At 50.6% G+C, this 23139-nt stretch overlaps 1 protein-coding gene across 6 annotated transcripts in view; it reads left to right on the forward strand.

Annotated features, from left to right (window-relative positions):
- The window catches only part of ST3GAL3 (ST3 beta-galactoside alpha-2,3-sialyltransferase 3), a 232937-nt gene that overhangs the window by 196463 nt on the left and 13335 nt on the right, over window positions 1–23139 (forward strand). For all 6 annotated transcript variants that reach the window (XM_079946031.1, XM_079946034.1, XM_079946035.1 and 3 more), the window contains 4 exons: window positions 8378–8472; window positions 12011–12074; window positions 12966–13061; window positions 13336–13522. In XM_079946031.1, the coding sequence (XP_079802157.1) occupies window positions 8378–8472; window positions 12011–12074; window positions 12966–13061; window positions 13336–13522 (442 nt within the window). The remainder of the gene's footprint in view (window positions 1–8377; window positions 8473–12010; window positions 12075–12965; window positions 13062–13335; window positions 13523–23139) is intronic.

The raw sequence follows: 23139 nt of genomic DNA on the forward strand, positions 1-23139 counted from the left end.
GACCTTTATACCACTCCCTATTCCAAAACACAGGATGTGCAGACTTATTTTCTTATTGTTATTTGTTTACCTGTGTCTGCCATTAGCTCCTGAGGAGAAGGACCAAAGCTTGCCACCCCTAGGACCAAAGGAGAAGGAGAAGGACCTTAGGTCCCCAGCCAGCACTCAGCACGGAGCCTGACCCCGCGTAGGCAAGCAGTTGTTGGATGGGGCTGCATCCTCCAGCTCCATCTGGTCCTGCCTAAGATTGGAGGCAGACACTTCATGCTCTTGCTTGGAACGGTACTTGTTGGTTGATACCTGCTGTTTGTCTTCTCTGCCTCTTCTCGCAGGATATAGACCCACCTGCCCTGCATATTCACGACCCTTTCTCCTCAGACTTCTGCTCTCTCATGGGACCCATTCAGGTGGGTCAGCAAGAGAAGGGGCAGCAAGACATAAGCTGGACAAGGCATTGACAAAGTGCTTATCTTGTTTGCTTGGACATATACCAAGGTCTTACTGTGCAGGGCCATGTATGGTGGGGCTGCCACAGCGAGATCCCAAACAAGAACAGGTAGATTCTAGAAAACGTGTGTCCCTCTGCTTCATCCACCCCACCGCTTCCGAGAGCAGGTTCTAGAAAGGAGGGTCTCTGCGGTTTGGCTTTCACCCTACTGGATGACAGTCTCACTCATTTTGGGCCAAGACCTGTGGCTGAATCTGGCAGACTGATGTGCTGTGGCCCCTGGTCTCGGGACCCACTACTGGGCTCTGCCTTCCTCTTTTCTCCTGGGCTGCTTGGGATCTTGTGGCCAGAAGGCTGGCCACACAACCAAACAAGCACAGATGGAGAGCTGAAACCGTGTGTTGCCCTAATCCAGCAAACCCACATCTGGAGGCACCTTTTTCTTTTTTTTTTTTTTTTGCGGTACGCGGGCCTCTCACCGCTGTGGCCTCTCCCGTTGCGGAGCACAGGCTCCGGACGCGCAGGCTCAGCGGCCATGGCTCACGGGCCCAGCCGCTCCGCGGCATGTGGGATCTTCCCGGACCGGGGCACGAACCCGTGTCCCCTGCATCGGCAGGCGGACTCTCAACCACTGCGCCACCAGGGAAGCCCCTGGAGGCACCTTTTGCAGTTGGGATGGTGGGAACTAGGAGGAAGATCCTACTCTGTGTCTGCTTGTACCACAAAGAACTACTCCCCTCCCAGTTAGTAAGACTCAGTTAGCTTGCCTGCTGGTCTCAGGGCACAGGCTTGATGTTCTGGGCCTTAGGAAATGGTTTAGGTGGGCGAACCAGAATTGGGGACATTCACCTTCTACACTTCACCTCAGCCACACTGCTGGGCATTAAATGAACTAAGAGATCCCTTTGAGGGGTCCTGGGTTGCCCATCCTGGCTGGCAGACTGACCGTCGTGCCGAGTCATCGTCCTCTCTCAGTTTATAGGCCTGTGGGCAGGGCAGCCTCATGGGTCCTGGGGTCCAGCCTTGTTATGAGAGGCACAGGGGTCAGACCCACCCTTAGCATGTACCCTCCTAGAGCCTCAGCTCTCCACATTGCTATGCTCTAGGATCCAAGAAGAAAAGACGCACAGGTCCCCGTACAACTTCTGCCTTCTCCTTCCCCTGTTCCTTCTCACGCACTCACACACACACCCTCCTGAAACCTGATCCCAAGGCTGCTTTGTGTGCAGAGCTGGCGGGCTGGGGCCTGTCTGCTGGAGCCTGCCCCACCCTGCCCCACTACCCCCTTGGCCAAGGCAAGCAGGTCAGGCGTCGCACACCCCTGCTAGTCTGGCCAGTTATTCTGCACCTCAAGGGCCACCTCCACCCTGGCTGGGCCCCCAGACTGGCACACTGGCCTCTGGACAGAAGCCCCTGAATTCTCTTCCAGGTGTAGCATGGGGCTCTGCCCAGACGGCCTGCAGAATTAACACAAACACACACACATACACCACCTCTACCATCACCACACCCCATTTCCTGTTGTTTATGGCCCTCCCCGCTCAGCTTCCAGGGCCTCTGCAGGCACTGAGCCACCTCCTGGGGGAAGGCTGTCCGGAGGAAGCAGCATCTGAACTTAAAGAATGAGAAGGGATTTTCCAGGCAAATAGAGAGGGAAGGGATTGGGGAATACAGGGAAGGGTGACAGGGGTACATTTCAGGCAGAGACTGCATGTGTAAATGCATGAAGACTGGCATGTTCAGGGAGCTACAAATAGTGCATGGTTGGTAGGACACAACTAGTCTCAGAGGAGTAAAATCCAGATTGCAGTAGGTCGAGGAGTGAATAGGAGATGAGGAAGTTGAGACAGAATAGCCACTGCTCTTTATCGAGGTTTTGCCGTGAAAGGATAGAGAGAGAGACTGGTAGCATGGGTACGTGGTCAGGAAAGTTTATTGAGTTTGTTTGTTCTCATGTAGGAGAGACCTGAGCTTGCTGTATACTTAGGGGGAAACAAACAGGAGTGGGCTGCATAGTGTGATGGAGAGATCAGCTTTGATGGGTCTAGGGTGGGGGAAGGAAGTAAGAAGCTGAAGGAGTTCCTATCTGATTGCCTTGGTTTTGTCTGTGAAGTGAGAAAAAAGAAGAGATATCTGCTTAGATGAAGTGGGAAAAGGATAGAGAGTTTATGGAGAGTGGAGAAGGTTTGGAATAGCTGCTGAGCAAAGGTGAGGGTCCAACTAAGGCTCAGTGCATGAGTTCGTGGTGGTACCAGTCTGTGTGTGTGTGTGTTTCCTAGCAGCACTCTGAGTATATAAAGTGCAAGAGTGTAGGATTCGATTCATCTCTGATTGGGTTTTGCTTTATGGATGGGACAAAAAGACCATGGAACAAGAGGGTATAGCATCCTGGCGAGAGAGAGACTAAAGAGGTGGATGGGATTCTAACCAGGAAAGAATATAACCTGGGAATGAAGAAAACTTTTTAAACTAAAACTCAAAACCCAGAATCAATAAGGGAAAAGATTGATAAATTTGACCCTTTTTAAAAAAAATTATTTATTTATTTTTGCCTGTGTTGGGTCTTCATTGCTGCGCGCGGGCTTTCTCTAGTTTTGGCGAGCGGGGGCTACTCTTCGTTGTGGTACGCAGGCTTCTCATTGCAGTGGCTTCTCTTGTTGCAGAGCAGGGCTCTAGGCGCGTGGGCTTCAGTAATTGTGGCTCGTGGGCTTAGTTGCTCCGCGGCATGTGGGATCTCCCTGGACCAGGGCGCGAACCTGTGTCCCTTGCATTAGCAGGCAGATTCTTAACCACTGCGCTACCAGGGAAGTCCCAACTTTTTTTTTTTTTTTTGCCATGCTGCACGGCCTGCTGGATCTTAGTTCCCCAACCAGAGATCAAACCTGGACCCTTGGCAGTGAAAGCGTCAAGTCCTAACCACTGGACTGCCAGGGAATTCCCTTTGACTACACTTTTTTAAAAAATCTGTTGTGAAAAAGGGGGGAAAAGAAAGCAAGAAAGGAAAACACCACAAGCCAAGTGAATAAATAAACTCAATTTATATCTCAATAGAGATATATTTGTAACCGTATCTCAGAGGGTTTATATATTTAATATATAAAGAGCTTAAAAAAAAAAGAGAAGATTGTTAGCTAGTGCTGTAGTAGTAATCATATTGTCACATATGTGTATGAAAACATGTTGTACACCTTAAACTTGTACAGTGTTATATATCAGTTATAGTCAATTATATCATAATAAAGCTAGGGGAAAAAAGAAAAAACCCATAACCTTTTGGAAAAATGGGCGAGAGATATGAACAAAATTCATAGAAAAATTCACAAATGGCCTTTCCATATATAAGACAGTGTTCAGTTCCACACACAGTAAAAGAAATGCAAATTAAAACCACACTGAGATACTGTTCCTCTCCTGTCAGACTGGCAAAATTGAAATGTTCAACAGTATACTCTGTTGGTGAGGCTGTGGCGAAAACGACACTGTCATTTGTTGCTGGTGGGTAATGTGAAATGGTGTGATCCTGGTGGAGGGGAGTTTGGCAATATGGAGCAAAATTATATATATGCATTTTCCCTTTGATCCAGCAAACCCACTTCTAGGAATCTATTCCAAAGATACATTGGCAAATAGAAAAGATATATGCATGAAGTTATTCACTGTAACCACTGTTAGTGGTACCTACTCTACAACAGACTGGAAACCACCCAGGGGACTGATTGAATGATATAGGTACATAACCATAACGGAGTATAATCAAGTATATACCTCTACTGCTGTGCAGTAATTACCAGGATATATTGTATAGTGAAAAAAATCAAAAGGTAAAACTGTATATGTTACCTTTTTATTGAATATAGATGTATGGATAAAGAAGATGTGGTACATATATACAATGGAATATTACTCAGCCATAAAAAAGGAACAACACTGGGTCATTTGTAGAGATGTGGATGGACCTAGAGTCTGTCATACAGAGTGAAGTAAGTCAGAAAAAGAAAAACAAATACTGTATATTGACACATATTTGTGGAATCTAGAAAAATGGTACAGATGAACCTATTTACAGGGCAGGAGTAGAGACGCAGACATACAGAGCAGACATGTGGACACGGGCTGTGGGGTGTGGGATAAATTGGGAGATTGGGATTGACGTATGCGCACTGCCATGTGTAAAACAGATAGCTAGTGGGAACCTGCTATATAGAGCAGGGAGCTCAGCTCAGTGCTCTGTGGTGACCTAGATAGTTGGGATGGGGGATGGAGGGTGAGAGGGAGGTCCAAGAGGGAGGGGATATATGTATACATATAGATGATTCACTTCATTATACAGCAAAAAGTAACACAACATTGTAAAGCAACTATACCCCAATTAAAAAAAAAAGAAGAAGAAGAAGAAGAAGGGACTAGGAATTCACATACACATATTATGTATTTGCTTATACCAAAAAAAAAAAAAGAGGAAAAAATAAAAACTAATAAAAATGAATACTATACAGGAATAAAAGTAATAGGAGTTGGACACAGAAATGAAAGTTTGACTTCTCTGAATATATCTTGCTTTGTGAATTTAATTTTGGAATTCTATAGTTTTTTTTTTTTTTTTTTTTTTTGTTTGTTTGTTTTTTGTGGTATGCGGGCCTCTCACTGTTGTGGCCTCTCCCGTTGCGGAGCACAGACTCCGGACGCACAGGCTCAGCGGCCATGGCTCACAGGCCCAGCCGCTCCACGGCATGTGGGATCTTCCCGAACCGGGGCACGAACCCGTGTCCCCTGAATCGGCAGGCGGACTCTCAACCACTGCGCCACCAGGGAAGCCCTATAGTTTTATATCATCATAAAACAAAGTTAAATTAATATGAGGGGTAAGTAAACTCTAGAAGCAAAAACAGAATGAAACAAATGAACTTAACTATGTATTGCTGACAAAGTAAACTCAGCAGGATTATTCCAAAATAATTCTGCAAAAGCAAAGTAATTTATCTGTATTTCTCTGGGGGGTATTCCCTAAATCATTTTTAGTAATGGTAGTATTAGTAATAATACTGGTGTTTTTATTCTGAAACTATTCTACATATTTTATATATGTATCTATATGTGTGGATATATTAGGATAAAGCAAATAATTATGTTACTATCACTATAAACAAGGATATCAGCTTACGAGGAAAGAGATATAAATATAAAATCAAATGGTTTCAGGGTATTTTTCCATTTGTGTATCCTTGTACATTTGATTTTGGGAAGTCATTTTTAATCAGGTTACCAGCCGCTTATGGTTTTTGTTCTGTCCATTTGCATAGCAATATTTTCATAATATTATAAAGTGAAAAAAGTAGTCTACAGCACAATCTAAAAAATAATATGGGAAAAGGAAAGTCAGTATGGATATATACCAAAGGTTAATTGTCTCTGTGTTGTAGGATTATGAGTATTTTTTACGTGTGTGTGTGTGTGTGTGTGTGCGCGCCTATCTGTATTTTTTTCCAAAATTAACACTTTATAAGCGCCAAAAATGAAGCGTTTTTAAAATTTTTATTTATTTTATTTATTTATTTTTGGCTGTGTTGGGTCTTTGTAGCTGCGCGTGGGTTTTCTCTAGTTGTGACAAGTGGGGGCTACTCTTCCTTGTGGTGCACAGGCTTCTCATTGCGGTGGCTTCTCGTTGCGGAGCATGGGCTTTAGGCATGCAGGCTTCAGTAGTTGTGGCACACGGGCTCAGTAGTTGTGGCTTGCGGGCTCTAGAGCGCAGGCTCAGTAGTTGTGGCGCACGGGCTTAGTTGCTCCATGGCATGTGGGATCTTCCCGGACCAGGGCTTGAATCCGTGTCCTCTGCATTGGCAGGCGGATTCTTTTTTTTTTTTTTTTTTTTTTTTTTTGCGGTACGCGGGCCTCTTACTGCTGTGGCCTCTCCCGTTGCGGAGCACAGGCTCCAGATGTGCAGGCTCAGCAGCCATGGCTCATGGGCCCAGCTGCTCCGCGGCATGTGGGATCTTCCCGGACCGGGGCACGAACCTGTGTCCCCTGCATCGGCAGGCGGACTCTCAACCACTGCGCCACCAGGGAAGCCCAGGCAAGCGGATTCTTAACCACTGTGCCACCAGGGAAGCCCAATAAGGGGTGGGGGGGGGGGTTAAGGAAAAATTAATATAATGAACTTTCTCATCAGCTGAAAGATGGAGGAAGAGAGAAGACAAGGAAAAAATGTGTTGAGACCATTTGGCTAGATCTTAGGAGATTTTGCTAGCATATGACATGCAGTACATATTGGGAGGCAGATAAAATCATGTCCATGCCTGACTGAGAAACTGCAAAACTTTCATAAGCTCAGTCCTGACACAGGAGAGGTTCTTGCCCCAGGCTTATCCAGGGACCTTGTGGACTCTGGTCAGAATCCTCGGGGCCTCTGGTAAAACATCAAATGTATTAATTCACTTAGATTATGTGTACTAGGTATGAGAAACATGAGTGACCCTTCTACACAGAGGAGAAGTGTGCTAACTCAGAAGGCCAGAAGAAGCGGCTGTGCGGGAATAGCCCTCCCACGCTATCACGTGTTGACAGTTTCTTCCTAGCAGCAAGGGATGGGGAGGGAGCAGCATTGAAAGTTTTCTGCCTCTTTCAAGTTCACTTCAAAACCTCTAGTAATGATAGACCTCCAAGTGATTAGTGCTGTTATTCCCCCTGGTCTGGTGATTGTAATGGTGTTAGTGATGATGGGAATGAGAAATGGATGCTGAGGTTAGAGTTCATTGGGGGACGGTGAGTTCCAGCTTCTGGGCTGGGAGGGCCCCTCCTCCAGTCTTCAGTTTTTCAGTGGGCTGATTCAGGCTGTTAGAAACAAGAGTCAGCCACAGAGGCCTAGGCCTCCACACCTTCGTTCTCAGCCAGGAAGGCCCTAAGCACACCCCGCAACAAGGTCAACACACAGGAAGTGACCAGGTGCTGGCCATCTCCCGGGCTGCTAGGTTACCTGAAAGGTCTCAAAATCAGGGTGCTAGGTTCCAAGTAAAATCGTGCTGTCCCAGCATCTCTGAAGAGCTTGGTTCCTCCTGTCCCTTCTCACTCTGCCCTCACTTCCTTCTGCAACCCTCTGATGCCATCCCCCACCCCCCCGCCTCCCCCCTGCCCTGCCCACTCCTCGGTTTCCCAAGAAGAGCAAGGCTTGCCTTTTCTCTCCACAACTTGGCATCACCACATGACTCCTTCTCTCCCCCTTTTCCCTCCCATCTTTCCTCCAGACCAAAACTCCCCCTACCCGTAAACTCCTTGTCCCTCCGCCACCTCCTGTGGAGCTTGGCGTTCTCTCGGTCCTCCTCTCTGCCAGCAAAAGTGCTCAGGCTTCTGCTTGTCTGAAGCCTCCCCGCTGCAGGATACTGTGATTTTTTTTCTTCTGTCAAACCTCTAACTCCTATGACTGTTCACCTGCTTTGCCCTCTCACCGTGAATTCTCCTTCCTCCTCACCCTGGGTGGTCCACCTCCCAGAATTCTCTCCCAACTTCTGTCTCTCTGCACGGGCTGCATTTTGGGGTATTTTTCTGCTCACTGGACAGTGTCTCATCGCCGTGTTCCCAGATTGCAGGAACAGCGTGGGCAGCAGTGACTATTTGATGGATGCGCACGTGGCTAACCTCCCAGGGAGCTTCTCGCTCTGAGATGCTGATCCTGCGGTGTGCATCTTGCCTCTCCACTCCTACAGCTGGCCCCATGAGGACTGGCCAGGCCTGCTCCTCCACACTCAGGCTCCGCTGAACCGGATCCGTCAGACCCCGCACAGCAGCTGCCCAGTGTGCAGGCTGGAGTGGGGAGGAGATGCTGGCACATGGAGGATGGCTTCTGGCGGACCCACAGCCAAGGCAGATGGACAGAAAGCCACTTAGCACTGCAGCCCAGTGCACTCTGGGACTCTCAACAGCCCTGTTGTGTTCCAGGTTCTCCAAGCCAGCACCCATGTTCCTGGATGACTCCTTCCGCAAGTGGGCTAGGATCCGGGAATTTGTGCCGCCTTTTGGGATCAAAGGTCAAGGTATGTTGGGAACCCGGCCCCACTTTACATTAACATCTCATCCCCCAAGCTACCTCCCCAGTATCAGGACAGGGCTGTACCCTCAGAAGTCTCCCTGCTGGGAATCCACCCCTCTCAACAATGCCCTACCTTCTCTCCCTCTTTCCTGTCCTTCCTTTTTTCTTACTTCTTTAGTGGAATGTTTACTCAGAAACCACCACTTTGCCAGGGGCTAGGTACACAACAGTGGAGTAGACAGATGTGGTTCCTCTCCTCAAAAAGTTCCAGTCTAATGCAGACACAGGTACTTGGAGTGCAGTAAGGACTCTGATGAGGGAAGAACACTGTGCTGTGAGATCACACAAAACGGGTGCCAGAGACAGCAGTGCTAGAGGACTAGATATGAGGGGGGAAATCCCAGAAAAAATAGAGGCCATCCGGACGGCTGCCCCCAGGGCCCTCCATCATCCCCTTCTGATTTTTTTCACCTTAACCTAGCCTCCCCTCCAGTCCTTTTTTATCCTGTCCAAGGCTAACCTTTCCCCCTATACTCTCAGAACTGTCCCCTTCTATTGCCTCAAGGACCTCACCCATGCAGTTCCTGACATAAGACTTTCCCGTCCCTGAGAGTTTTACAGTTCTCTTTCCGTGTCAAGTTACTGCCCTATTTCATGGCATGGTAGAGTTTCAGCTTTAGCGTCAGACATAGAAGGCTCCGGTCACAGTACTACCTCTTTATTAGCTGTGACCATGGACAAGTTACTAACATGTTTTGCTTTAGTTTCTTCATCAGTTAAATGGAGAGAATAATACCACTGTATTAGGTTGTGGTCAGAATTAAATAAGATAACGGTTAAAGGGGTGATATCATTTGGCCAGCAGACTCAAGAACGCCTGAACCCTCTACTTAGCTGGCCCACCCCTCCCTGAAAAAAAGACAGTGGCCAGCAAAAGGATACTCTTGAACTGGAGCTTTGACCTTCAACCTCCAAGGACAAATCTCATGGGTTGGGTTGAACCCCATGAAGAACTCCTTTTTCATGGGTGCAGGTAGCCAAGCAGCCTAACTTTGCTCCTAAATCCTCACTCAAGATTCGGATCCTGCTAAGCCATGAAGGGCAGGAAAGCCCGATACACAGCCCACCATCCAGCAAGAAAAAGCACCCCACAGTTTATGACCATTCTGCTCAGGTTCCCCTCCTAGAAAACAAAAGCCCAGTCCACACCCTTGGCCTTGGCCAGTGAGCAGCAGTACGCTTTTCCTTAGACGTGAAATTGGAGGCGGGAAAAGGAAGGGATCTGTGACCTTCCCCGAGGCCCACCATGAAGTGTATCTGAAGGCACTTAGTACAGAACATTTCCTTCAAGGTTTGTTTCCTTACGCTTTCTCATGCGACTTCTAGAAAGATTGCCCGTGCCGACTGTCTCCTCTTACTCACCATTTAACTCTTGAAGAATATCTTCTCCCCTCCCACTTCAGTGAAACTGCTCAATGCCCCCAGGAGATCCAAAGGACGCTTTTCATTCCTTAACTTGACATCTTGGCTGCATCTGACAGTGTCGTCCGGTCCATCTTTTAAAAAAAATTATGAGGTTGCTGTGTTTAATTTCAGAGGCATCCTTTCTTTACATGAAGTATTTCAGGCATATAAAAAAGCATAAAAAATAATATAATGAGCACCCACGTACTCTTGTACCCAGCTTCGGAAGTAAAACGTGAGATACGACTCAAGCTCTGTGTAGCCCTTCCCCCTCCGTTCCCCGCCTTCTCCAGGAGACCAGTATCCTGGCTGTCATTCCATGCCTGTTTATATATTTCTACAGCATATTTATATATCTGTTTAAAACACGGCATGGACGGGCTTCCCTGGTGGCGCAGTGGTTGAGAGTCCGCCTGCCGATGCAGGGGACACGGGTTCGTGCCCCAGTCCAATATATATATATATATATATATATATGGCATGGTTTTTGCACTTTACAAACAGTATTGTATATTGTACTTGTGTGTGTGTATTTTTCAAGTTGATTTTTTTGCTTACGCTTTTCAGATGTATCTGTATTGGCACACATAACTCTAGGTCACTGATTTTGCAACTGCTGTGTAGTATTCCATGTACCACATTTAATCTATTTTCCTTCGGTGGACTTTTTTTTTTTTTTTTTTTTTTCGGTATGAGGGCCTCTCACTGTTGTGGCCTCTCCCGTTGCGGAGCACAGGCTCCAGACGCGCAGGCTCAGCGAACATGGCTCACGGGCCCAGCTGCTCTGCGGCATGTGGGATCTTCCCGGACCGGGGCACGAACCCGTGTCCCCTGCATCGGCAGGCGGACTCTCAACCACTGCGCCACCAGGAAAGCCTTCCTTCGGTGGACTTTTAGGTTGCCTCCAACATTGCGCTATTACCAACAGTTCTGCAATGAACATTCTTGTACAAGTCTCCTTAAACAAATGTGTGAGTTTTCTGATGCTCTCCACCTAGGAGTAGAGTTGCAAGATTTTAGTCTATGCACAGCTACATCTTTACTTGATATTAAGATGCTTTTCACTGTGATTGTACCGACTTACTTATCTTTAGGTCTTTATGTACATTACCTTTTTATCTTCCTAACAATTCTGCACAGCAGGAATTACCATCTTCATTTGGAAGATGAGGAAACTAAAGCTCAAAGAACGTAAGCGATTTATCGAAGGTCACAGAGCTCATAAGCAGCAGAGCCAGGATTTGAGTCCGAGGCTGATACCATTATCTGTTATATTATAATGCTCTCATTATACCAGAGTTTGAAAGGAGAGCAGTCATCATTGCCAAAACCAGAGAGAGGTCAAGAAGAATGAGGTCTGAATATGGTCACAGGATCTGAGAGCACAGAGGTCACGGGGCCCTTGCTGAGGGGCAGCCTGAGCGGAGTGCAGGTGGGCAGATGCCAGGCCACAGGGCTTGAAGAGGTAAGGAGGTAGAGACAGCCTGGCAAGAACAGGATTAGAGGTCAGCAGCGTTAGAGGGAGGAAGGGAGGGGAAGATGGTATCAGAAAATAAGGCGGAGTGGCCTGGCCCGGGGAGCTGGCTGGGAGCACTCTAGCTCTTCACCACTGGTTGGCTCCTTGTTTGCTTCCTGGTGTCTGCTTGGTGGGGGCACAGAAGTGAGCACGTGGTCCCTGCCTCTGACCGGCATTGCCATTCTGGGGGACACTGAGATGCCCCAGCTGCCAGGCAAGGCCCACGCCTGGGGGCGCATGTCCCAGGGCCTGACGGCAGAGCCTCCGACAGCCAGCCGAGACTGCCAGGGAAGGGCCAGGGAAGTCTGAGGAAGGAGCTGTGCGCGGGTGCCGGGGGCTGGCTCCAGGCAGAGATGTGTGTGCCGCCTCTTCTCCTGCCTCCATCTCCTGTCTCAGGGAGAAAGTTAGGCCAGTGGCCCAGCCTTGTGTCCGGAGCTCCCTCCCCAACCTTCACGTCCACCCTAGACCCAGGACCACGTGCCTTCAAATCGGCTCATTGGCAAACATCTCATGGGAACCCTTAAGTGACCCTCTAACAGTTGCCTCCCTCCTCTGTCCACAGATAATCTGATCAAAGCCATCTTGTCTGTCACCAAAGAGTACCGCCTGACCCCTGCCTTGGACAGGTGAGCCACTCGCTGCCCAGTATCCTGCGCCTCGGCTGCCCAGCGTGTGCAGAGGGGTTGAGGCCCAGCTGGCCTTCCCTGGACCTGGGCAGATTCTCCAGCACACCCACACACCCACACACGCATACACACTGGGGTGGGTGAGCAGGGAAGCGGGGCCACCGCACTGGACTGGCCACCCCCGTGGGCTGTAAGCAGTTGGCAGGACATCTCAGTCCTCAGGCAGCAGAGATCCGAGGGTAAGAACTGAACGTCCTGGGCTGGGATCAGCTCAGCACTGGGACTGAGTGGCTGGGTGCTGGGGCAGCTGAAGGGGCTTAAATCCAGGAGGCAGTGACAGCTCTGAAGCCAACAGACCCTAGGTGGGGGAAGCCCCAGGGTCAGAGGTGCGAGAAGCAAAGTGAGTAGGGTTCTCAGCTGGTTACTGGGTGCATGGGGGCTTCTGAGTTAAAAATAAGTCCAGCCTTGAGTCCTGGAGCCTCCAGGCTCATTCCTCTGTTCTTGCTTCTCTAGCATAGCCCTCAAGCTCAGCCCACTTTTCCCTCTCCTCTGAAGGCGGCCCAAACCCACTAACCCTTGGGGAGTCTTTAACCCAGAATGCCATCTTACCAGAGCTCCTTCCTCACCACCCCAGAGCTAGTGCCCAAGCCCCTTCCACACCCATGTTTCCCTGGAGAAGTGTCAGGGACCAGGGGTATCTGAGAGCCCTGAGTGGCCCAGCTCTCCGCAGCGTGGTTCCGGCCTCTCAGAAATGCTGCCAGAACCTCACTGGTCTGCCTCCTCTGTCCCAGCCCGTGCCTGGTCAAGGCCATGGGGTCAGGGGCCAAAGGGGCAGGGGGAGAGGAGACCTGGTGGACAGCTCTCCAGAGGTCTCTGCGTCTGTCCCCTCAGCCTCAGCTGCCGCCGCTGCATCATCGTGGGCAATGGAGGTGTCCTTGCCAACAAGTCTCTGGGGTCACGAATTGATGACTACGACATTGTGGTCAGGTGAGCTCCTCAAAGCAGTGCCTCAGGCACCTTCATGTCCTGGTCCCTGAGCCCACTGAGAACTGTCTGTCCATCTGGCCCATTGGGCTGGAGGTCAGTAGAAGCCTCAAGAAGAACCCTGGGTTGGAGGGCTTTGGAACGGAAAGCCCAAGGCCTGGGCTCCCTGTCCTCTGCATCTGGGGTATTCTGGGGTCATGGTGCCTCCCCACACGCAGGCCTACAGACCACATGCAGTGAGCCCAAGGCAGTCTCTGACTGGGCCCACTCTCTGCAGACTGAACTCAGCACCAGTGAAAGGCTTTGAGAAGGACGTGGGCAGCAAAACGACGCTGCGTATCACCTACCCTGAGGGTGCCATGCAGCGGCCCGAGCAATACGAACGGGATTCCCTCTTTGTCCTCGCTGGCTTCAAGTGGCAGGACTTTAAGTGGTTGAAGTACATCGTCTACAAGGAGAGAGTGGTGAGCTCCCTGTGCCGCAGCTCCTTCCCCTCCTGCCCTGGCCCTGCCCAGCTTCCCAGTCAGCCCCCTTTCCCTGAACCAGGCAAAGAACAAGTAGGAGCCTTTCAAAAGAGGCATCAAGGACCCAGATGCAACCAGGGGGCAGAGAGGCCAGGAGGTGCCAAGGCCACTGGCCGGACTCCTGGAGCTGCTGTGCCTGCTATCTGCTACCTGCCTCCAGAGACCCAGGCTGCAGGTCCCTCCTCAGCCTTCTCTAGCCAGACCCCAGGTGCCTCCTCAGCGACCCTGTGGGCCCGTCCCTGGCCTCAGCCCCCCAGTATGGAAAGCTGTCACCCGGCTAGACCCAGCTTTACTGCTGATCTTCACAACCCCCGCCCTCACTTTCTACTTGCCCCCCAGGTCCCTCTTACCCTCTGTGAGGTCTCTCTAACTGTGGTCGTGTGGGTCCCCCCTCATTCCCAGCCAGGGGAAGAAGGCCTTATTTGGACCCTGGGGCCATTCCACAGGGATAGCAGACCCCTCAACTTGAGGGTGCCAGTTCCCTAACCTGTAAGTCCTGACCTCTCTCCACTCTGTGCTATTACCACTGACTTGTGGTTGTGTCCCCAACCTGCCATTGAGCCTGGTTCCGCTGTGGGAATGGCCAGGTTCTGTACTTATTGGTCTAGGCAGACAAGGGTCTGGGCCCGTTTCTCAAGAGAGCTTATACGGCCAAGTAGGGTCAGACTGCTCCTTACTGGACCACCCAGTGCGGCCCCTCCCGAGTCCTCTGTCTCTCAGCCCTGGGCCAACTTGTCCAGGCTCCTTCCCCCTCTCCCCTCAACCAGCTGTCACCAGCCACCCCAGGGGAGGGGCGCTGCTGAGTTCAGGCCATTCATCTTCCAACACCCAAGCCTCTTACAGAGGAGAATGATGACAGACAGCGCTCCGCCTACAGTGAGCAGCTAGTTGCTCTTCCTGGAGGTTTAGAGGAGAGCTGGGGGGCTGGAACAGCTCCTCCTGCCTATGGACGTCTCAGTGCAATTTGGTTTAACTCCACAGCCTTTTCCCAAGCAAGGCCAAGTGCAGGCAGTGTCAAGTAGGTAGCAAGCGAGAGCGAAGACAGAAGTCAGGTCCAGAAATTCAGGTAGGTGGGACAGTGGGGAGAGGGGAGCCCATCTCAGAGCCAGGCTGAATGTGGCAGCCAGCGTCCCCAGAGGGGAGGAAAGGGTTTGACCTTAGCCAGCCCCAGCGGCGAGCAAACCAGCTGCCCATGCACAGTAGGCGGCGTGTGGGGGCTGAGGGGGCACCCCTCCATTTTCAGAACCCTAGGACCTGAGCATCTAGTGTCCTCAGAGCCCTTCTCTTTGTCTTGAAGGCAAGAGAATTGGGATCACAGGTAGGCACCTTTAAGGGAGAAATGGGAGGAAATTGGGTCTGCCCCGGGGAACCCCAGAGAGCCTGTGGGCTGCTTCCTCACCCTGCCTTCTGCCCATCGTCCCACCCCCTCCTGGCATATCCTTTCCTCTGCTCATCGACACCTGTCAAAGGAGCTCCTGGAGGGCAGGGCCCTGATCCCCTTTGCTTTTCTCACCCCTCAATGCCCAGCCACCACAAATGATCTGGAATTGGCTCAAACACCAGATCCTGCTTCTTGCTGGGCACACTGGGATAGGACAGGCGACCCATATCAGGAGGCCGGGCCAAAGGGTGGGTCAGGGCCAGCCAGGTGGGTGTTGTCACATGGTCCTTCCAAGAACACCAAGGACAGTTAATTCAAGACTCTTACAAGTCATCCAAGGGAGTCTGGAAAGAAAGAAGAAAAGGAAGGAAGCCAACTAGAGTTGGAAGACTCAGGCCACTCAGGGAGCAGACAGCAGGGCCTCACTTCTCCCCGAAAGACTCAGGACCTTACTGCCTGGCCTGGCCTTGGTGGCAGGCCTGTTCAAGGAACTAACTGGAGCAGTTGGGATGAAGAGGTGTGGGCCGTGCTCAGGCACATGCTCATTGTGCCGATGTCTGTGTCCTGTTGCGGCCATGCCCAGGGATCTAGGACCAGCCCCGTGGTCCTTGGTGAGGACTCCTTCCCGGGGTTGGGAGATGTGAGTGGAAAGGGGAGAGAGGAGCTGGGAAGGAGTCCTCTGAAGTTCATAAGGCTTCCTTGACTCCAAAGTCAAAGATAATTGGGGCCTTTAGAGTGAGCTGCCAGAGGAAAACCAGTGATGCCTACGGCCTCGCCCGAGTGGGCCCAGCCAGGCCCTTTTGGTTACCCTGGAAGCCTCTGTAGTGCCCTCCTCCACCCCAAGCCCAGGGCTAATGCCTTCGCAGGACCTCTCTCATGCCCTGCTTCACTTCTCTGGCGTCGGAGACCCAGGTAAATGTGGGAGAGGCTGCTTCTCCAGGCCCCCTCCTGTCTGGTGCCCAGCTGCAGGCTTGCCCTGCTCCTGCAGTTATGTTTCTAACCATGCAGCCCCTGGCCTACTGGAGAGCCCTCTGCACCTGTCTGGAGCCTCACCTGCAGAATTCTGGCAGGAGGCAGCTCTGTGTTTGGGAGCCAAGGCCTAGCTGGGCAGGGCTGGGACAGTTATTAGGCCTCAGTCAGGGCCGCTGCCTGCCGCTCGCTATGTGAGCAGTCGCTCACTGCCTGTGTAACTTCCTGATTCCCAGGAGTCCTGACAGGGTATGAGAAAGGGAAAGATATAGGAAAGGAAGACCAAACCGCCCCAAAACAGCCTGTGCTAGAGCTGACCATGCTTTCTTCATCAACATGGGAGCTGTCCTCTTCACCATTTGTGGCTGTTTGATTTCCTGATTCGCTGGGCAGTAGCACAGCTAACTCTAAACAAGTTACCTTTAAAGGCCCTTTATCTCTCAGATCCCAGGAGGCCAAGTCATCAAGCAGGTGGAGGAGTTCCCAGCAGGCCTCGGGGCAGCTCAGAGGAGCACCAGCGGACTGTTGAGCGGGGAAGCTGAGGTCAGGGGGAGGGGGGAGCTGGGGACACGGAGATGCAGGTATATGTGGGCCATGGAGGGAGGGGTGGCCTCCAGCTCTTGTGAAGTTCTTCTCAGAGGCACATCTGGCTCCACCCCTCCACGCGCTTACTCATTTGCCAGGCATCGTCAGGTGTTCTCTGTGCTGTCACTGTGCTGCTCCCTGGAAACAGAAAGTCACCCAGTCTCATGGGAGAGACAGTCCCCGAACTAGTTATAATGCAGTGTAGTAGGGGCTGTGCCCTCAGCATCCTCCTCCTGGCGTTTGATGAAGGCTGGAGACTGTCTGTGGTCCTGAGGACGGAGCCCTGGGACCTGGAGAGGACGGGACATGTGAGAGGCAGAGCTTCTCGTGCTGTGTCCGCTGCCTCTGCCAGACTCCCCCGCCGGGCCCCAGGATGCTGCTGACCCAGCGCTTCAGAGCCCCGGGGAGCTGCCTTCCCAATCGTCTTCGTCCTCACTTGGGAAACCCCGGAAAGCTGGCCTCACTGCTGAGTGGCCTCTGGGCCTGAGGCCTGGGCTGGGTTGGTGGGTGTGGTTCCAACCCAGCAGGCGGGGAGGAGAGGACAAGGGCTAGGGGTTGGCCCCTGGACAGCCTTGACCCAGGCCTGACCTTGCAGCTTTTGTTCACTCCTTGGGGAAGGCAGAGGGATCTAAGAGGCCGGCCAGGGCCCCACTTCACACCCAGGGGGACCGGTCCCTTGAATCTGAGAGACAACGGTGGTTGAAGAGGAGAAGGCAGCTTAGGCCTTGGAGTCATACAGACTCCGGTTTAAATTTAGACCCTGTCACTTGTTAGCTGGGTTCTTAGACAAATCACCTAGGCCCCTTAGACTTCATAAAACAGGAGTAGTACTACCTAGCTTTCAGGGTTGGTTTAAAAGTTAAACAAGATGAAGTACAGAAGCACCTAGCATAGTGTTTGACACTTAGTAAGTTCTGTCTGTGGCAATTATGAATACTATTTATTATTTTATTATTATTATTGGTGGTGGTGCTATTAGAAAAGCCCAGTTGCACTAGGGAGTGAAGTCTTTGTCTAGACTGTAGGGCCTGACCTAGGAAGTAACCTAAAAGCGGGGGTCAGAGGCCAGGCCTAGAGGAAGGAGAGACACGGACCACCTGGTGAAAGGCCGCAGGGGTGGGCTAGCAATCTAGCACAAGGCAAATGGCCACCAGGTCCCCGCATGTGAGGCCTTATTGGACCAGGCCTGAGACAGGGCCTGAACATCCATCTGCACCTAAACCTGTGCTCTGTCCAGGCCTGAGAGGGAGGCAGAGCCTTAGGATGGGCTCTGCCTAGCAGGAGCTCGGTGTGGACGCAACCTTGCCTCTGGGGAGACTCCGTGCAGGGCACCTGGAAAGCACGGTGAGGCTGGCAGACACCGTTGCCTCCTACTGCTTGACGAGGCCTCTGCTGAGCCAGCTCGGTGCTGCGCACCCCACAGTCTCCTTTCCAGACTCTGAGACAAGCTCTCCTGGATACCATTTCCTTTGCAGCCATGGCCAGTGGACACAGCTCTTTTTCACAGATCCATTATCCCCTGTGAGGGCCAGGAAGGCTCCCTGCACATTCCCCCTCCTGCATCCTGCCCATCGCTCCTCCCCCACCAGGAAAGATGCTCAGGGACGGGGGCTCACGGCATCATCCCCTGTGCTCCTCTTCATCACTGTCATCCAGAGCCTCTTGCTTACTTACCTCAGGATCCCTGTTATTCTTCCTCCTCTTCCTCCTTCCACCATCCTCATCATAGACGTCATTTAAGATCTTCAGTTTGCCAGCTTTCTTTGAATTCCTTTATTCAGTTTTCACCATGACCCTGTTAGATAGATACTATTATGATCCCCATCTCGGGGTTTAGGAAACTGAGGCACAGAGAGGATGAGTTACTTGCTAAGATCACACAACTAGTTAAGTGGTAGAGGTGAACTCAGACCCAGCTCTGGATGCCATCTCCTCCCACCTTCTCAGGAACTGTCTATTTTCACTGATCGCTTTTCTTACCTCTTTACTGGATCTTCCTCTCACATCTACAAATTTGTTCAGCTATTTTTTTTTTTCATTTCTCTCACCTCAAAAATGAAAGCCCCAGGGACTTTCCTGGCAGTCCAGTGGTTAAGACTCCACGCTTCCACTGCAGGGGGCACGGGTTCAATCCCTGGTCGGGAAACTAAGATCCCGCATGCCACGACGCAGCAAAAAAAAAAAAAGAAAGAAAGAAAGCCCCCTCTTCAGCTGGTATTCACCCTTTCTCCTTCCCTTCTTTTTCAAGTTTCTGGGAAGAGTCATCAGCTGTCCACGATACGTATCTCCATGTTTTCCCCCTTCTGTTTCTCAGCACTCTCCACTCTGTCTTCCAAACCTATCCTCTATGGCAGTGACCTTCTGATTCTAAATCCAGTGGACTCAACCTTGCCTCACTTTAAAGGAACGACTTGTCAGCAGATATTCAGTGAGCATTTACAGTGTACCGTACGCAACGGTAAGTTCTAGGGAGAGTCCTTGATTCTTACAAACTCATGGCTCAAATCCTGGGAAGCATGCTCAATTCTTCCATCTCCTCTGCCTTCTCTATTCAGTCATTCAGCCTCCAGATCTGTGGTTCTCCCTTTTAAAAATGTCTTCCTTGGATTATTTCAGCAGCTTCCTATCTCCCTGCATCCAATCAGGCCTCCCTCCAATCCATTCTCCACACCTGTATCCAAAAGAATCATCCTAAAGTGATGATTGGTTCCTCTGGTTGGTTCATTCTCCTGCTTAATGGGTCCCCGTTGTCCAAACGCAGCAGTTCTCAGAGTGCTTTCTCCTTTCCAGTAGCATCAGTATCACCTGGAAACTTGTCAGCAATGCATTTTGGGACTCCACCTTAGGCTGTGAATGAGGAACTCTGGGGTGGGCCCAGCAGTCTGTTTAATGGCCCTCCAGGTGAGTTGGATACAGGCTCAAGTGTGAGAACCACTGGCCTGCAGGGTAAAATTCCAATTCCATACATAGCATAGCACTCCATGCTCTGGGCCCTCCAACCCCTTCCTTGTCCTGACCGCTCCTTCTTGCACCCAAAATTACTCTCCACTCTGCCCATACCAAAGTCTATGCCCATTTCACACCTCCATGTTTTACCTGCTTCCCTTCCCAAGGCTGTATCAGATGCTCCTCTTCTGAGCTCCCAAGACACTCATCACTCTGTTATGCATAAGGGTTCTCTTATGCATCAACTCTTATAAGCCCCTGGAGGGCAGGGACTGTCCTGTTTATCTCTGTAAGCCCATCACCGCCTGCAGTGTTGTGTTTGAGACAGAGTTGGCATGCGTAAACGAAAAAATAACTGTGGACACTGAGACCCAGAGGAAGGCAGGAACTTGTGGCAGAGTCAGGATTCCAACCCAGATCTTCTGACTCTCAGTGGGGGCTCTTTCCTCACAAGTAGGCCGCCTCCCTCCTCTGTTGCCCCAGAGATCATTCTTTTAGATTCGGACTCTTGCGTCCTTTTGCTCCCCTCTTGCCTCTCCTGGGCACCTCTCTCCTCTTAGCCATGTTTGATCTTCTTTCTGAGGTTCCGAGATCATTCTCCTTGATAAAAAAAAGTGAAAACTGAACAGTCCCTGGCCTCTGCCTCGTTCAGTTGTCTGTTGATATCACACAGCCGGCCCCAAATCGACTCCTCTTCTTGTTCATTGCTTTTTCCAAATATAGCTTTCAAAAAGGTTTTTGACCCTCTCCTCATAGCATGCATCAAAATAAATTCCAAATGGACTAAAAAGTAAAATATAAAAATACAGCCAAAGGAAAGTAGTACTTTTGAAGAAAGTAGAATAGAAATCACAGCCCTAGAGGGAAGAGAACTTTCAAGGGACAGAAGTGCTAGGAAAAATCAGATTTGATAATATATGAACACTTTAAACAACAACCAAAAAAGACTGGATACCACAAAACTTTGAAAAGTATGTTTAGGAAATATGACAAATGGTTATCATCATGAAAGTTGACAGGAAAGCCATTAGGACCCCAGCAGTTAATGAGCAGGAGACTGAACCGATCACACAGAAGGCAATATAACTAGTAAACAACAGAAACATGTTCAACCTTCCTGGCAGTCAGAAAATTCACGTGAAGGCGACAGGATGCCAGTTATCACCTATCATGTCTTCAGAGAATGTGTTTAAATTATAATACGTGATTCTGGCCAGAGTGCAGTGAGAGGTGCTCTCAAAGGCTACGAGTCAGAGTGTAATTGGGGACAAGCTTTTTGGAAAGGAAATGACACTTGGCACCAGGAGCCATCACCCAAGGGAAGGAAAAATCTGCCTACAAAGATTTTTATTATAGTGTTATTTATAATGGCCAAACTCAAATATAACCTAAGGGGTTTATTATGAAAAGTATGGTTCAACCAGCATACGGAGTCTAAAGGAGCAGCCCAGTGACCCTGCAGAGGCTGCGGGCACCTGGACCAGCCAGCACAGCCGCTCCCACTCTTGCTCCTTTGGCGTGGGTGGGGCCGCTGAAACAGCACTGGATTCAGTACCAGCAACGGATGCCTCTGCCTCAGTCCCCGTCTCTGAGTTTCATTTTCTTCTTCTGTACAATGGGGATGGTGAAAACTTCTCGGGGTGGCTCCCAGATACACTGCTGCAAGGAGCCGCTGGGACAGTGCACTGACAGCCCCTGGCACACTGTGCTCGCTGCAGTGGCGAGCACCTGTTGAGAAGGTCAGTGCTTGCCTTGCTGAGCCCCTCTTCAGGGCTCAGAGGGAAATGCCCACCCCACTCACATCCTCCCCTGCTAGACCATCCCCAGGTACTGGAGACCTCAGAATTTCTTGCCCCAGCAGTGCCAAGTCCACTTCTGTCCTCTTGAAGGTAGAACACACCTCCCTGTGCAGACTCCAAAGTCCAAGGAGGGATGTTTGCAGAGCCTGTAAGCCGAACTTGGATGTCTAAGCTGGGCAGTCCGCACACGTGTGCACAGTACTTCCCACAGCGTGAGATGGGACCAGGGTGGGAAGGGAAGGGGAGGGCAGGCTGGGGCTAGCTCTCCCTACACCATGGGCCAGCACGGGTCTCCGGGAGTCAGAATTCTCCATTCAAACCTGGCCTTCCAGATGGTTTTTCAGGGGAGGATAGAATATATTTAACAGCTTGATACCATCACTGTCACTGTCACATATTTGGAATCTAAAACTTAGACATGTGGTATGTGGACCTCCATTTGTAATTTTGTCCCTAGCCCCACAAATCTTAGGGGTTTGAGCCTTGACGGACATGGTGGCAATGGCTGGAGGTGAGGCTGGGTAGGCAGGGGACAGACGGTGAAGGGTCTTGTCAGCCAAAGTCACATCAAGGAGCTTGGACTTTGTCCTGTGGACTAACAATAGCAGAAGCTAACGAGCTGCCTTTGTGCCACACGTGATGTGTGTGACTTGTAACTGTCACGGCACAGAAACACGATGAAGAAGGAGCTAGTCTGATTTCCCATATTCTTAGATGATGATAATGAGACTTCGAAAGGGTGAAGAACTTTCTGAGGGATACAGAGTTAGTAGTTAGGGTTCAAAAGCCGACCCACAGAATTACTGGGGCAGCCCAATCCGCAAGCGGGGGTGGGCTGAGGAAGGCGGGGGAGGCAGTTGTGGGATGGGTCTGCACAGGAGCCACAGGCCTGGTGTTGCTAGGTTCTTGGAGACCTGGGAGAGGGAACCATCAAGGGAGAGTGAGCATTCAAGTCGGAGTCAGTGTGGAGGAATGGTGGTCGCTGGATCCCTTGGGGGAAATGGATTAGATAGGAAGACAAACCTTTCAGGGCCTTGGTTTCTGTAAGAGGGGATTAGACCAGATGTTCTTTTTTGTTTTGTTTTTTGGGGTGTTTTTTTGTTTGTTTTTTTATTGGAGTATAGTTGATTTACAGTGTTGTGTTAGTTTCTGCTGTACAGCAAAGTGAATCAGTTATACATATACATACATCCACTCTTTTTTGGATTCTTTTCCCATATAGGTGATTACAGAGTATTGAGTAGAGTTCCCTGTGCTATACAGTAGGTCCTTATTAGTTATCTATTTTATATACAGTAGTATGTATATGTCAATCCCAGTCTCTCAATTTATCCCTCCCCCCGAAAGCAATTTTTTTAATTAATTTATTTTATTTTATTTATTTTTGGCTGCATTGGGTCTTCGTTGCTGTGCATGGGCTTTCTCGAGTTGCAGCGAGCTGGGGGCTACTCTTCATTGCGGTGCGCGGGCCTCTCATTGCGGTGGCTTCTCTTGTTACAGAGCATGGGCTCTAGGCATGCCGTCTTCAGTAGTTGTGGCTCATGGGCTCTAGAGCGCAGGCTCAGTAGTTGTGGTGCACGGGCTTAGTTGCTCCATGGCATGTGGGAGTCTTCCGGGACCAGGGCTCGAACCCTTGTCCCCTGCATTGGTAGGTGGATTCTTAACCACCGCGCCACCAGGGAAGCCCCGAAAGCAAATTTTTTTTTTTTTTTTTTCGGTACGTGGGCCTCTCACTGTTGTGGCCTCTCCCATTGTGGAGCACAGGCTCCGGACGTGCAGGCTCAGCGGCCATGGCTCACAGGCCCAGCCACTCCACGGCATGTGGGATCTTCCCGGACCGGGGCACGAACCCGTGTCCCCTGCATCAGCAGGCGGAC

The sequence above is a fragment of the Stenella coeruleoalba genome, assembly GCF_951394435.1.
Source record: "Stenella coeruleoalba genome assembly, chromosome: 1".
Classification (NCBI taxonomy): domain Eukaryota; kingdom Metazoa; phylum Chordata; class Mammalia; order Artiodactyla; family Delphinidae; genus Stenella; species Stenella coeruleoalba.